Here is a 16,357-nt window from a genome sequence, read left to right as displayed (position 1 = left end):
TAGGGACTTCGGAAAGAAACTGAAGGCAAGGACATCTAAGGTAATATTCTCGGAATTATTACCCGTGCCACGCGCTAGTCCAGGGAGGCAGAGTGAGATTAGGGAGGTAAATGTGTGGCTTAGGGATTGGTTTCAGGAAAGAGGGGTTTGTGTTCCTGGAACACTGGGCGGACTTCTCAGTCAGGCGCCATCTCTTTTGTCGTGACGGATTGCACCTGACTGAGGAGGGGGCAGCGGTGCTGGGGGGAAGGATGGTTAGAAGGTTGGAGGAGATTTTAAACTAGGAGCCTGGGGGGAGGGTTTAGCTAGAAACTACGGGTCATGCAGTGAGAATAGTGGGGATGGCGGTAGTAAACGAAATGGGGGAGAAGTTGGGGGGAGGGTAAGAGCAGGCAGTAAGGTTACTAACATGGGTACTAAAAGGGATTTTACCAAAGCACTAACCAATGACTATTACAGGTCATCCTTGCCACATAAGGTGAAAGATGTCCCTAACGCAAGGGAAAATACTTATCTTAGTTGTATGTATGTAAACGCCAGAAGCATTACTGGTAAAAAGGGTGAACTAGAAATACTTGCAGCAAGCAAACAGTATGATATTATAGGCATTACTGAAACTTGGTGGGATGAATCTCATGATTGGACAGTCAATCTAGAGGGCTATACACTGTTTAGGAGAGACAGACTAAATAAAAAGGGTGGAGGGGTGTGTCTGTACGTAAAGCAGTTTTTAAAACCTAATATATGGGAAGATATTCAGGAGGGGACTGTAGACACTGTTGAGACATTATGGGTAGAAATTGCATGCGGGGGAAAAGGAACAAAAAAGTTAGTATTGGGTGTATGCTATAGGCCGCCTGGTATCAACGCATCTGATGATGAATTGTTACTAAAGCAAATTGAAAAAGCAGCAGGAGTAGGAGACATAGTAGTGATGGGAGATTTTAACTATCCAGAGATAAACTGGAAAAACGATTCATGTGATACTGCTAGGGGCAGTATGTTTTTAAACACACTAAATGATAACTACCTAGTCCAACTAATTGAGGAACCAACTAGGTACAGTGCAATCTTAGACCTGGTATTAACAAACAATCAGGATTTGGTATCGGGTGTTATAGTAGGGGAACCCATAGGAAACAGCGACCACAATATGGTCACATTCAATATCAGTTTCTACAAACAGCCCTATACTGGCTCAACTAGGACTTTAAACTTTAGCAAAGCAAATTTTGAAAAGATGAGGGTATTTTTCAGGGATATTGAATGGGAAGGTTTGTTTTTAGGAAAAAATACTACGGAGAAATGGGAGGTACTAAAATTCCTGCTAGCTAAAAATACACTCAAATTTCTTCCTACGAGCAGCAAAAAAAGGATTAAAAATCATAAACCGATGTGGCTTAACAAAAAGATTAAGGAACTTATGGGCAAGAAAAGGCGAGCATTTAAAAAATACAAATCTGACGGGGAAGCAGAGTCATTTCAGCACTATAAGGAATGTAACAAAAATTGCAAAAAGGAAATAAGAGCGGCTAAAGTAGAAACTGAAAAACTAGTAGCAAAGAAAAGCAAAGCGAATCCCAAAAAATTCTTTAAATACATTAATAGCAAGAGATTAAAAAAAGGAGAGTATAGGCCCTTTGAAAGACAAGTTGGGAGTCTTAAGCAAAAATGATAATGACATAGCGGACACACTAAATGAGTTTTTTTCAACAGTATTCACTAGAGAGGACCCAATTCAGGGACTGACACACAATCTCAATAATGACAATATCACACTGATAGGTACTTATTTAAGCGAGGAAGTAGTCTGTGACCGATTAAAACATTTAAAGATTAATAAATCACCAGGGCCCGATGGTATTCATACAAGGGTTCTAATGGAGCTTCACTCTGAACTGGCAAAACCGCTATCTTTGATCTTTAGGGATTCAGTTATATCAGGTATGGTTCCCAAAGACTGGCGTATAGCGGAAGTAGTGCCTATATTCAAAAAGGGAAGTAAAGCTGAACCAGGTAATTATAGACCAGTTAGTCTTACATCTATAGTGGGGAAAGTATTGGAAGGTATTCTAAGAGATAGTATTCAGAAGTTCCTTGAAACCAATAGAGTCATTAAAAGGAATCAACATGGGTTTATGAAGGACAGATCCTGTCAAACCAACTTACTTGGCTTTTATGAAACAGTAAGCGCAAACCTAGATCAGGGTAAAGACGTGGATGTAATCTTTTTAGACTTTGCCAAAGCGTTCGATACTGTACCACACATGAGACTTATATACAAGCTACAAGAATCAGGGCTAGGAAGCACAATATGCACTTGGGTCAAAAACTGGTTAGATAATAGGAAGCAGCGCGTTGTGGTTAATGGATCTTTTTCAACTTGGACTGAAGTGCTAAGTGGTGTGCCGCAAGGCTCAGTATTAGGACCGCTATTGTTCAATATTTTCATTAACGACCTAACAGAAGGTCTAGAGAGCATGGTGTCAATTTTTGCAGATGATACCAAATTGTGTAAAGCTATAAATACAGAGGAGGATGCCGAGTCTCTTCAGAACGACTTAGTTAAATTAGAAGCATGGGCAGCCAAATGGAGAATGCGCTTCAACACAGACAAGTGTAAGGTAATGCACTGTGGTAACAAGAACAAAAATTACACCTACCTACTAAATGGGGTAAAATTAGGGGATTCTGTACTGGAAAAGGACTTAGGTGTCCTCATAGATAGCAAGCTAAGCAGTAGTACCCAAAGTAGGACTGCAGCAAAGAAGGCTAATAAGATATTAGCATGCATAAAACGGGGTATTGATGCTAGGGACGAGAGTATTATACTCCCGTTATATATATCACTAGTGAGGCCACACCTTGTGTACCCTGTGTACAGTTCTGGGCACCGTACTACAAAAAGGATATCCTGGAGCTTGAAAAGGTACAGAGGAGGGCGACCAAACTAATTAAGGGCATGGAGACGATGGAATACAAGGAAAGGCTTGAAAGACTAGGCATGTTTACATTGGAAAAGCGGAGACTAAGAGGGGATATGATCAACATCTACAAATATATAAGGGGACAATACACAGAGCTTGTGCGGGACCTGTTTTTGGTTAGATCAACACAGAGGACTCGTGGACACTCGCTCAGGTTAGAGGAAAGGAGATTCCGCACAATACGGCGTAAAGGCTTTTTCACGGTAAGGACAATACGTGTTTGGAATTCCCTGCCCGAGGGAGTTGTAATGGCGGAATCTGTCAACACCTTTAAGAATGGGTTAGATAAATTCCTATTGGATAAGGATATCCAGGGGTATGGTGCATAGTCATGCATTATAGTTACTATAAATAGGGATAAAATGCAATGGCTGACAGCAGCATCAGTCAGAAATTTTAGTCAAATCATCATGCATAGGACACCACAAATAGGTTGAACTCGATGGACAATTGTCTTTTTTCAACCTCAGATACTATGTTACTATGTTACTGCCGCAATCGCGAGTCCGCCTTACCAGTCCCTTATGAGTCTGGTTTGCAGTCCTGGGTGTCCCAGTGTGCCCCTGCTAGTAGGAGGCAAGCAGGTTCCTCCAAAATCCCAAAGCCGTGGCTGGCGTCGCGGCACCAGTGGGGGTGATGGAGCAGCAGTGCTGGTGTCCAAAAGACTGCCTAGCACTGCTTGCTCATGTAAAAGTAAAATTGAAAAAGTTAAAGCTAAAAAAGGAAAGCTTGGGCTGCAACATGCAGCCCCACTGTGAAACGGTGACCAGCTCCTGCTGGCACAAAAACAAAACTGAAGAGCCTTATCTGTGGGCGGGGTATGAGGGGAGAGGGATCCAATGCATCCTGGGAGGCTTAAAGCTTTGCTGTTCGTTGCCTGAATCCTGGTCTTTACAAAGCATACCCCAAGAAGACTATGGACCGTGAAGAAGAAATAAGGAATTTTGAGGCCTTTGGCCAGAGAATGTTTTCTTTACTCCTGAATCTACAAAAAAGGCTGTTTAGATGCAGGGTACCACCAAACTGCTGAAAATACTGCTTCCCTGATCGACAGCTTTGAGCTTCTCTGAAAATGTCAGTGAGAAAATGAATTACCCTATTACAGTATGTGGCCTAACACATACACGGAACACAACAAAACATACATATAGAATTCCATAAATGGAAAAGTGCAACGCCCCCTGGATGACATTTGAAGTTACCTACTCTCATTAGCTGGACTACGGACTGCTGCCACAGGTGAACCCATGCACGAGTCTGCATCACAGCAGCGATTTGCTGGTATTGCCAGCAATCACTCCCACTGAGTGACTATACAAAACCACAGTTAAGCACTTGTACGGGTCTATACAACAGCTGTGTATAGCGGGTACCATCTACAGCTTCTTCAGCCTAGGGACAGCTGAACATCTCAGCCGTGAAATGGCAATCAGAACCGGCATACTCCCCTCCGTTGCCATAAGAAGTTGAGAGACAACGATATAGGCAGGCGGGCATTGGGACATATCCACGGCTACCATCAGCTGGTTTTGCAGTAACTCTGTGTTGCACTAATATGCCCGTGGCTGTGAGATTATTCTATGTGAATATACCATTCTAAATAGAGTTCATAAGTACTTATACCATCATACTGTATGACTTGGATGACAGTGACTATTTGGAACTTTTTCTGAAAAAGCTGTATATGCGACTCAAAGATCACCAATTAAGCACAGTGTCATCTAAATCACCTTGGCTTTTTCTGCATGATCTACAGTGCTACTAATTGGTTGCTTCTTGCATGACTAACCTAAGCTTATTGAAACAATGCACGAATACTGCATATCAGTTGATTTTAAATATGTTGCGATTTGTATCCGAGCTCATGCTTTTTAATGCATTAACAATAGTGATCTATAATAGGATATGAATGTTTTATTATATTGAGCAAAGTATGTTTTAATACATTTGGATATAAACTCATGAAATTGGAACAGCGAATCTTTTATGTTTGTTTCTTTATATATCTTTGATGGTCAGCTCATTATTTTTTTGGAGCAGCAGTCCCTACGACAGGTTTATATTCATTATTGTTAAATTGAGATTGCGAAAAAAGGAGACTTACCTTAACTATTTATACAAGGTCCATAGGGTCCACAGGGATAACATTGGGGTTATAGGTGGTAGGATCAGCTCCTGGGCACCATAGAGTAAAGCCTTTCAGATATCCCAGGATGCTCTGGTTCCTCTCACTATAACCCCACCCCCATGCTCAGGCATGTCAGTTTTGTTAACAAGCAGGAAGCGGAAGAAGAGAGAAGGAAGACATGGTACACATAAGAAAACACTTACACAGACAGGAGAAAGGAACCAGTGACCAAGGTCACAAACTCATACAGACCAGGTGCGTCAGGGTGGGCGCCCTGTGGACCCTATGAACCTCGAAGAAACAGAGCTAACAATGGTAAGTCTACCATAACTATCCTTTTCTTCTTCGTGTTCCATAGGGATCCACAGGGATAAACCTGGGGATGTCCTAAAGCAGTACTTCAAGGGTGGGGACGCTCGTTAGTGGATAAGAGTATCCGGCGTCCAAATGAGGCATCCTAGGAGGCGAATGTATCAAAAACATACAACCTAAGAAAAGTGTGGATTGAAGCTGCCTTCCACAATTGGTCAGTGGGCGCGCCGCCTAGGGGGTTCAACAGAGAGTAGAATGAGCAGAGATAGAAATTGGCATTGAAAGACCAGCTTGAGAGTATGCGTATGCGATTGCCATTCTAATCCATCTGGCCAAAGTCTGTTTGTTAGCTGGCCAACCACGTTTGTGAAAACCATAAAGGATGAAGTGGGAATCCGATCTCCTTAGGGAACTGGGTCGGTCAACATCGATACGGAGAGCATGAACCACGTCCAAAGAACGCTCAGCAGGTGAGAGATACGAGGAGACTAAGGCCGAAACAACAATATCCTCATTCAAATGCAAACAGGAGAACCCTTTAGCTAGGTAATCCTGGTCTGAAATGAAGCACAGCTCTGTCAGGATGAAAAATCAGGAAAGGTATGACAGATGAATGGCCAGGAGGTATAAGGTCTTGGCAGTTAGTCATTTTAGGTCAACGGTTTCCAAAGGTTCAAAAGCAGCCTGTTGAAGAGCTTCCAGAACCACAGACTGATCCCACGGAGCCACAGGAGGAACGTAGGGAGGCTGGATACGGAGAATGCCCTGTAGGAAGGTGCAGACATCCGGTAGAGGAGCAATTCTGCGTTTAAACAATACAGACAAAGCAGAGATATGCACTTTGAGAGAAGCCAGGCAAGGCTGAGGTTTAATCTCCGTTGCACGAAGGCCAAAATTCTTGAAATCCGGAGGACAGTATGGTCATAGTGCTTGGAAGAACACCACTGGAAGTAAGCATGCTAAATCCGGAAGTAAATGCGGGCAGAGGCTGGTTTCTGTGCCTTAAGCATGGTTTGCACTAGTGGGCGAGAAAAAGCCTTTCGCCCTCAGGATGGAAGATTCAAGAGCCACGCTGTCAAAGACAGACGTGGCATGTCCAGATGTAGACACGGTACCTGAGACAAGAGGTCTTGGCGTAGTGGAAGTGGGAGAGGAATACCCACTGAGAGACACTGTAGGTCCGAGAACCAATGTCATCTGGGCCACCACAATGAGGTTGCCTCCTTCCTGTGTGAGTTTTTGCAGAACACTTGACAGAAGGGAAACTGGAGAAAAGACATACATGAGACAGAAGGTCCACTTGATGAGAATGTACACAAACGCAGCTTGTGTATCCGGGATCAGAATCCCTACACTGGAACCTTGTGGTTGTGTCCAAGGCCATGAGGTCGACATCTGGGAGACCCCCCTTGTCCTCTAGAGGTTGGAAGATGTCTGGATGAAGAGACCATTGTCCCGTGTTTATGTCCTGGCGACTGAGGAAGTCTGCTTGCCAGTTGAGGGTTCCCAGATTGTATACGGCAGGGATCGTTGGAAGGTGACATTCTGTCCACCTGAAAATGCAAGCCACTTCCTGCATCACTATTTGGCTGCGAGTGCCGCCCTGGGGATTGAGATAAGCCGCTGCAGAGGCATTGCCGGACTGAACTTGAAAAGGTCTTCCTTGAAGAACAGTTTGTGCGTTAAGGCTTTGTATACAGCTTTCAGTTCCAGGAAATTGATCGAGAGACGGGACTATGAAAGTGTCCAACGCCCCTGAAACAAGTGCTGTTCGGTTGCTACGCCCCAACTGTGGGGGCTAGCGTCCGTGGCGAGAAGTACCCAGTCCGGGATCCAAAAGGGACTACCTTTGTCCAAGTGGCCTGTGTGGAGTCACCAAGTGAGCGACAAACACACCGCCTTATGGATCAAAGGGGCTCCATGCAGAATTTGGAAACCTTGACAAATCGGTTGAGAGATTTGAGATTAAGGATGGGTCTGTGTGACCCGTTTGGCTTGGGTACTAGAAACAGAGAGGAATAACAGCCCAATACTTGTTGATATGGAGAAACCGGAATGATCACTGCTGATTGCAGGAGTGATTGCACAACCTGTTGTAGAATTGGCACCTTTTGGGGATCTGAGGGCCGACTTGTGCAAAAGAACTGTGGGGGTGGGTGTCTCTTGAATGAGACAGCGTACCCACGAAAGACCACTTCTTGCAACCAGGCATCTGAAGTGGTCAGAGTCCAGACGTGTACTAAGTGAAGATGACGGCCTCCCACTCTGGGGTCCCCCAGGAGGAGGCCCGCCCCTTTAGACTGTGGGTTTGTCAGTTTTTGCAGGAGGCTGACGTGCAGCCCAGGGTTGCTGGGCCTTGGGCATAGCTGTAGTGGCAGAAGCTTGTCTGGGGAAAGCCTGACCCTTTGCTTTTCCTTGAGGGCGAAAGGTACAAATACTAGAACTCCGAGCACACTGAGTTAGTGTGGACGGGAGAAAGGCAATCTTGGCTGCAGTTAGTGCAGTGACAATTTTGTCTTATTCTTTCCCAAACAATATTTCACCAGTGAATGGCAGAAATTCCAAAGTTTTCTTGGAATGAAGGTCAGTCGCCAGTAAATGCACCGTGCCAGTAGAGGTGGTAGACACCTTAGTCAGCAATACTCCTGCATCGGATGATGCTTCACATATGTAAGCAGCTGCTTGCCGCATAAGAGCCAAATATGATATGTAAATCTACCAGAGGGGATGCTTCCCACTTAGCACAATCCTCTGCCGGGATGGAGTACTGGTAAGCTAAGTGTTTAGAAACAGGGAACTTTTTACCCAGAGTTTCCCAAGGTTCCAGTCTAATATCCATAAGATGGTCAGAATGAGGGAATTCAGACTTAATGATCTTTTGTCTCTTATAAACATCTGTTTTCTTAGTAACTGGCTCAGGCTCATCCTCAGTGAGTTGAAGGATGTGTCCACCTCCACTGTGTTGGGAGAATCCTCTGTAAGAATGCATGAATCAGTGACAGACTGTGTATCCTCCCCTTCTTTAGCTGAGGATTCATTAGAGTCTGGTATAGCAGTGGATTGAGGGGAAGGGGTCCGTGTAGTGGCCCTAGAGGACGGTTTGTTCCCGGGTAACATTCTTTGTAATGCTAGGGACGTTTGGGCTAAACTCTGAACTGTAGTATTCAGTATATCCACCCAAGGTGGGTTAGCCACCCGGACAATATTAGGCTGTGCTAACAGAGGGGGTCCCATAGAGGGAGTTAACCGATCCACTAAGGTACCCAGTAACGGAGTAAAAGAAGCACATGGGGTTTCTTGAGTAGGTGCTGGGGATGTGGACTGGGCAGGAAGTGTATAATAATTCACATAGAGCCCATCCTGAACCACATCCTGTGCAGTTAATCCTGCAGAGCACAATCTACATGACTGCAACACTGGGGTAGACATAGCTGTAATAATATGGAGTCCGCCACAAACACAATAGTATATTAACAAAAGGTGTGGGGCTGCACGAGCAGCCCCTGTAAAAATGTGCATCCAGCTTCCTGCTGCAAAAAAAACCTGCCCTTTCTGAGCATGGGGGCAGAGTTATAGTGAGAGGTACTGGAGCATCCTGGAATATTTGAAATGCTTAACTGTATTGTGCACATGAGCTGATCCTACCACCTATAACCCCAAGAAGAAACATTTATTTCCATTAAGCACCTTCTATATTTGTTTTCTTTGCATTTTAACTTGCTTTGTTTGATAGTTCTGCCAATTCTACCTAGTTCTACCATACTGAGTTTGCATGGCTCTAATAATGCTACAAGACCGTAAAGAACTAATATAGGTCTTTCCTGCACTGCTGGATGTCCTTGTGAGGTCACAGAATTTCCCTATATTGTGATCTACAGTAATACATACACGGAACACAACAAATCATACATATACAATTCCATAAATGTAAAAGTAATCAGTTATGGTATACGTACCTTTATTAACTCTCTTTCATGAAGTACATAGGGTCCACAGGGAAACATCGGGATGAAGTGGTGGATCAGGAATCCAGGCACCAAACAGTTAAAGCCTGCAGCTGTCCCAAGATGCACGGCTTCCCTCCTCTATAACCCTGCCTTCAGGCACAGGCAACGCCGTACAAACCCAGAGAGGCCAGGTGCATCAGGGTGGGCGCCCTGTGGACGCTATGTACTTCGCAGAAAGAGCTTTAATAAAAGGAAAGTCTACCATAACTCCTCATTTCTGTAAGCAGAGTACATAGGGTTTCCACAGGGAAACATCAGGGATGTCCCAAAGCAGTACTTCAAGAGAGGGGACACGCCTAAGTGGATAAGAAAATCCGGCGTCCACAGGAAGCATTCTGCGAGGCAAAAGTATCAAAAGGTATAAAACCTAAGGAACGTGTGTACCAAAGACCACGTAGCTGCCTTGCACAGTTGTTCGGCGGATGCTCCACGACGTGAAGCCCATGAATGTCCTACAGACTGAGTAGAATGGGCAGATATCGGGCTAGAACTGGAAGATGAGCCTGAGTGTAAGCTTGTGCAATCACCATTCTAATCCATCTGGCCAGCGTCTGCTTATTAGCAGGCCAGTCACGCTTGTGAAATCCAAACAGAACAAAAAGGGCATCACAACATCTAATAGAGGCAATACGGTTTACATAGATCCGTAGAGTCCTAACCACATCTAAGGAACATTCCTTTGCTGAAAAGTCTAGAGAGATAAAGGCCGGAAACAATCTCTTGACTAAGGTGAAAAGAGGAAACCACCTTAGGGAGATAACCAGGTTTGATTGAGAGAACCGCTCTGTCACAGTGGAAAGCATATAGGGGGGACGACAGGACAAAGCATCTAAGTCTGAAACCCTTCTAGCAGAGGCAATAACCAGTAAGAAAAGAACCTTGGCCGTCAGCCATTTGAGGACTACAGATTAAAGAGGCTCGAACTGGGCTTCTTGAAGAGCCTCCAACACAATAGACCGATCCCATGGAGCCACTGGAGGGACATAGGGAGGTTGAATGCGAATAACACCTTGAAGAAAAGTGTGCACATCAGGAATGGAGGCAATCCCTCTTTGGAACCAGACAGACTAGGCAGAGATGTGTACCTTGAGAGAGGCAAGACGAAGGCCTAGGTCGAAACCTCTTGTAGAAATGCTAGTATCCTGGAAGTTCTGAACTTAGTGGCATCATACCACTTAGCAGCACACCAGGTGAAGTAAGCATGCCACACCCTATAATAGATAAGGGCAGAGGCTGGTTTTCGGGCCTTCAGCATAGTCTAAATGACCTCTGGAAAACCTTTGTTCCCTAGGAGCAATGTTTCAAGAGCCACACCGTCAAAGACAGCTGGGCCAGGTCCAGATGCAGATATAGGCCCTGAAGGAGAAGGACCCGTGGCTGAGGAAGTAGAAGGGGTTGCTCCACAGAGAGACCCTGTAGATCTGAGAACCAGTGACGTCTGGGCCACGCCGGAGCTGCTAGAATGAGTTTTCCTCCTTGTCTGAACTTCCGAAGAACCCTTGGGCGGACGCGACACCGGAGGAAAGATGCAAGGTATTCGAAAGGTCCACGTCCCAATGCATCCACAAATGCTGCCTGAGGATCCCTGGTTTATGATCCTAAGACCTGAACCTTGTGCTTGTGTCGAGAGACCATGAGATACACGCCCGAGAGAACCCATCTCTCTACCAGGAGTTGAAATACCGCAGAATGAAGAGCCCACTCTCCGGCGTGAACATCCTGACGACTTAAGAAGTCTGGTTCCCAGTTGAGTACACCCATAATGAATACTGCGGATATGGGTGGTAGAATCAATTCTGCCCAACACAGAATCTTGGACACTTCCATGCGGCTGTGCGTTCCGCCTTGATGCTTGATATAAGCCACCATGGTGGTACTATCCGACTGAACTTAAACTGGTTTGTCCTGTAGAAGAGGTCGGGCCAGGGTCAATGCATTGAACAGTGCTCTATACTCCAGAACATTGATTGGAAGGAAAGATTCCTCCATGGTCCGACGTCCCTGAAACGAGTAATGCTCTGTCACCAATCTCCAGCTGCGAAGACTGGCGTCCATTGTTAGAAGGACCCAGTTGGGGATCCAGAAGGGACGGCCCAAGCTTATTCGCTGGTCCTGGAGCCACCAAGACAGTGACAGGTGAACCTCCAGAGTCAAGGAGATCATATGAGATCTGATCCGATAAGGAAGACCATTCCACTTGGAGAGTATCAGGCGCTGTAGATGGCAGGAATGGAATCGAGCATACTCGACGACACCATCAGACCTAGAATTTGCATAGCCGAGTGTACCAACACCTGAGGACAGTGAAGGAAGTGACGAATCCTGTTCTGTATTTTCAGAACCTTGTCTGGTGACAGATACAGTCTTTGACTGAGTATCGAGGAGTGCCACCAGGTGTACCATGCTTTGAGATGGAACCAGGGAGAACTTTTTTCCATTTATCATCCAACCGTGGGCCTATAGGATGCTTACTGTCAGTTGGAGATAACCAAGTAGAACGTCCCGTGAGTTTGCCAGAATCAGCAAGTCGTCCAGGTACGGAAGAATCCGTACACCCTGGCGATGGAGATGAGCCGTCATAACGGCCATAAAATTGGTAAAGATGCAAGGAGCCATAGCCAGTCTAAACGGCAGAGCCTGGAATTGGTAATGTAGGGTGCAAATAGCAAATGGGAAGTGGCAATAGGAATTTGCAGATAAGCATCCAATATATCCAGGGAAACCATGCAGTCCCCAGGTTCCATGGGCAGAACTATAGAATGCAAAGTTTCCATGTGAAATTTGGATACTCTTACAAACTTGTTTGAGGTTGAGAACAGGCCGGTGTGACCTGTTGGGGTTTGGAACCAGGAACAGGGTCGGGTAGTAACCTCTGCCCGTTTGGGACTAAGGAACAGGCACAATCACTCCCGAGTGAAATAGAGAACTGACCACACTTTGTAGTGTGAGAACACCGGACCTGATGGTCTAGTGGGGATTCCCTGCTCAAATCAGTGTACACGCCAGCGCCATAGTCCATCTCCCCAGACCGCGGCAGGCCGTGATTTAGCAAGGAGAACCCTCTTACCTGCCCACCTTGTGTCGGCCACGCAGTACTGGGTCCCTAACCATTGCCAGGGACGCTGATGTCCCCGCCGCAAGTACCCGTCTCAGAGGCCGTCGCCAGCGTGGGGGGGTGATGAAGCTGTAGCGCTGAAGTCACCCTGACTTACAGTGCTGCCAGCCCTGAAGAAAAAGACCATTCTCAAATAAAAAATCTTGCTGCAGGCACCAACTTAAAACTGAGTTGCCTGTGCCTGGAGGCAGGGTTATAGAGGAGGGAAGCCTGCTTCTTGGGACAGCTGAAAGCTTTAACTGTTTGGTGGCCGGATTCCTGATCCACCACTTCACCCCAATGTTTCCCTGTGGAAACCCTATGTACCCTGCTGCAGAAAAAATAATAATAATAAATCTCTCAAAAATTACACATAACTGGTTCAGACTAAAAAACCTTTGGTTCAAATATAGTTACAAGTGGACCATTAATGGGCGTAACAGCCTGGCTTCATGCAGTAGCCCACACAATGTTTTGTTGTGTTCCATGTATGTATACTGGTATTAGGTCACATAAGATGGATACGTTTATGTTGCATATTCTTCAGTACACTACGGCTATACATACTATTTTGTCTTATAATACGTTTACAGAGGGATAGGAAGATCCCTAGTCCCAATAGCAGCAAACATTACTATTGGATACCATTAACTACCTATTAGCACAGCCCTATTCTATCTGCATAGAATTTCAGATTTTAACCAATAGTTCTAGAGGTCCCTTTGTTTATTTATGCTGCCTCCTTGAACCCTCTAAAAAAGATCTTATTGTATTAGTCTTATAAACTGTGATCAATACTAGTGAATGTTCTACCTTGGTGTGTTGCATGGTCTTTTGGCCACATACATTCCTTAAGGTAAATGTACATGTAATGCAATAAAATAAAGTGTTCTTCCATGTATTAAGTGCACAGGTTTGAATGACCTTTGGAATGAAAATATATTTGCTCACCAATTATCACCTCCTTTAGGCTTGTTTCCACAGGAAGTATATTTTTTACCACCAGTTCCATAGGACCGGGTCGCTGGGAGATCTTTTCATTTAGATCATCTGCAAGACGTGCTCTCTTTAGTTTTAGCTGTTTGGCTTGTAGAGAAGGCTCAGCTGAGGTCTCTGCATGGAGTAGAAACATGGTTAGTAGAACGGTCTAGTAGTAATCAAGCATTGCAATGTACAGTACTAATAACAATAAGCTTGTCTCTTTAAATGAAATACAAAACATGAAAAAGGCTAATTTCCAATAGATCTAGATTATCATATTCCACATAACCTAAATGCCATTACATCAGAGGGCGTCGCCTAACTGGACATGGAGTAGGACATGATTTTCTAGCTCCCCAACCTCATACTCCTCCAATTCCTCCTGCTGCCCTATGTGTGAGCCCAGATTGCCCTGAAAAGTTGTCTAAAAGGTTGCTGCTCGCCCTGTGGTGGGTTTGGAGACGATCCTGTTCCTCTGCCCTGTGAGAGTTGCCCCTGTGAGTGACACGCTGCTCCGGCCTGAATGTGATCGGTGCCATCTGCCCTGTGAGAGTGACACGCTACTCCAGCCGGGTGCGGCCTGAATGTGATCGGTGCCATCTTGGGGATTGCTGGAACCTGCTACCTCAACTCTGCCCTCACTTTCCGATCATCCCATCTCTCACTGTGAGTACCTGGAGAGGGGGCCACGGCGAGTGTTAGATTCCAGCAGATACAGCTGTACATCCTAAATAGGGTCTACTGGACCCCTTGTGGATTATCTAAATTTGGAGGCTCGGCTTCTGATAATTGTGCGAAATGTTCTGTTCCAGCTGCTGGGTTCTGGCATTTGCTCTGGCAGTGCCCTCGGGTGCATGCCTTCTGGAAGGATGTAACGACTTCTGTTTGTCACACTGGTATATAGATTCCGTTGATGACTCCACGTGTTTGTATATTTAGGCTTGATTTACAGGAATCGCTCCCATCTCATTCTCGCCTATATGTCAATAACAGTAACATTGGCCTGAGTGTGTATAGCCCGTACCTGGATGGCTCATGCCCCTCAGTCATCTGCTAAGTGGGTTGCCCTGGTGAATAGCACTCTATCCCATGAGCGATTTATGTACACTAAACGTAAATGCCCAATGAAATTTGATAAGGTGTGGGGCTCTTGGAAGAGCGCTCAGCAGTTTATTGATCTACGCCTTAAATATTATGTGGATATGTTGTTTTTAACACTGGGCTGTTTCCGGCACGTGCCAGCCTACCTCACACACATCTATGCATGCAATTTGATTTTTACTATTCTCATAAAAAGGATTGGTATGTTTTTTAAATTTGTTGATGCCACAATATCGATCTTATTTAACCGATGGATATCAGACAAAAGAACTTTATTACTCCCTGCTTTCAGATAGCTATATTACTTCATGGCTATGCGGCTGATATATAATAATGCCTTTATAATGTATACTCTAGTTAACTATGGAGGGCGGAACATGGAGTGCACGAATATGCTTTTTGTAATTGTTTATTCAAATGTTTTTGATGTTCTTGTAAAGCAATAAAAAAACACTTGATTAAAAAAATAAAATAGGATTTTATATACCTACCAGTAAATGCTTTTCTTGTAGTCTGTAGAGGATGCTGGGTCCAATTTAGTGCCATGGGGTATAGACGGGTCCACTAGGAGCCACTGGCACTTTGAGAGTTTAATAGTGTGGGCTGGCTCCTCCCTCTATGCCCCTCCTACCAGACTCAGTATAGAAACTGTGCCTGAGAAAACAGACGAGAGAAGGAATACACAGATAGTGGTGAGATTCACACCAGCTCACACAGAACAAAAGGAAAGCCAAGCTAACCAACGTGAAACGATTCAGCAACGGCTGAACCAACAATACTCAACCAAGTAACTGTGCAGGAAACACGAAGCACTGGGCGGGCGCCCAGCATCCTCTACGGACTACGAGAAAAGGATTTACCGGTAGGTATATCAAATCCTATTTTCTCTTACGTCCTAGAGGATGCTGGGGTCCAATTTAGTACCATGGAGATGTACCAAAGCTCCCAGTACGGGAGGGAGAGTGCTGAGGTTCCTGCAGAACAGACTGACCAAACTTTAGGTCCTCAGAGGCCAAAGTATCGAACTTGTAGAACTTAGCAAACGTGTTCGACCTTGACCAAGTAGCTGCTCGGCAAAGCTGAAGAGCTGAGACATCCCGTGTAGACGCCCAGGAAGAACACACTTTACAGGTAGAGTGGGCCTGAACAGATTTTGGAATCAGCAAACCTGCTGTAGAATAAGCATGCTGGATGGTAAGCCTGATACAGCGAGAAATTGTCTGCTTAGAAGCAGGACATCCAATCCTGTTGGGATCATAAAGGACAAATAGTGCTTCCGACTTCCTGCCACGAGTACCTGTAGTTCTCTTCACATATATTTTCAAAGCCCGCACAACATCCAAGGACTTTGAGGTAATCGAGGTGTCAGTAGCCACTGGCACTACAATAGGTTGGTTAATATGAAAAGCCGATTCAACCTTTGGAAGAAAATAAAGTAGGGGAAAATCAAGTAGGGGCTCTTGTGCGACAATGCCCCCAATCCTGACACACGTCGAGCAGATGCCAATGCCAACAGTGTGACCGCCTTCCAAGTAAGAAACTTCAAGTCTACATCCTGTAAAGGCTCAAACCAATCCGACTGCAGCACCACATTAAGATCCCAAGGTGTCGTGGAAGGCACAAAGGGTGGTTGGATTTGCCGAACCTCAGGAAGAGCAGCCAATTGTTTCTGGAAGAAAATGGACAAGGCCAAAATCTGGACTTTTATGGAGCCCAATCGTAGGCCCACATCCACGCCTGCTTGCAG

General features: G+C 45.2%; 1 protein-coding gene across 4 annotated transcripts in view; it reads right to left on the bottom strand.

Moving 5' to 3' along the window:
* MRTFA (myocardin related transcription factor A) overlaps positions 1 to 16,357 on the bottom strand; it is a 424,554-nt gene that overhangs the window by 197,751 nt on the left and 210,446 nt on the right. For all 4 annotated transcript variants that reach the window (XM_063940356.1, XM_063940354.1, XM_063940357.1 and 1 more), the window contains one exon: positions 13,480 to 13,641. In XM_063940356.1, coding sequence (XP_063796426.1) covers positions 13,480 to 13,641 — 162 coding nt within the window. The remainder of the gene's footprint in view (positions 1 to 13,479; positions 13,642 to 16,357) is intronic.

The sequence above is a fragment of the Pseudophryne corroboree genome, chromosome 9, assembly GCF_028390025.1.
Source record: "Pseudophryne corroboree isolate aPseCor3 chromosome 9, aPseCor3.hap2, whole genome shotgun sequence".
NCBI classification, from domain to species: Eukaryota; Metazoa; Chordata; class Amphibia; order Anura; family Myobatrachidae; genus Pseudophryne; species Pseudophryne corroboree.
The sequence above is the reverse complement of the archived record's forward strand: the minus strand, read 5'-3'. Positions and strand labels throughout refer to the sequence as shown.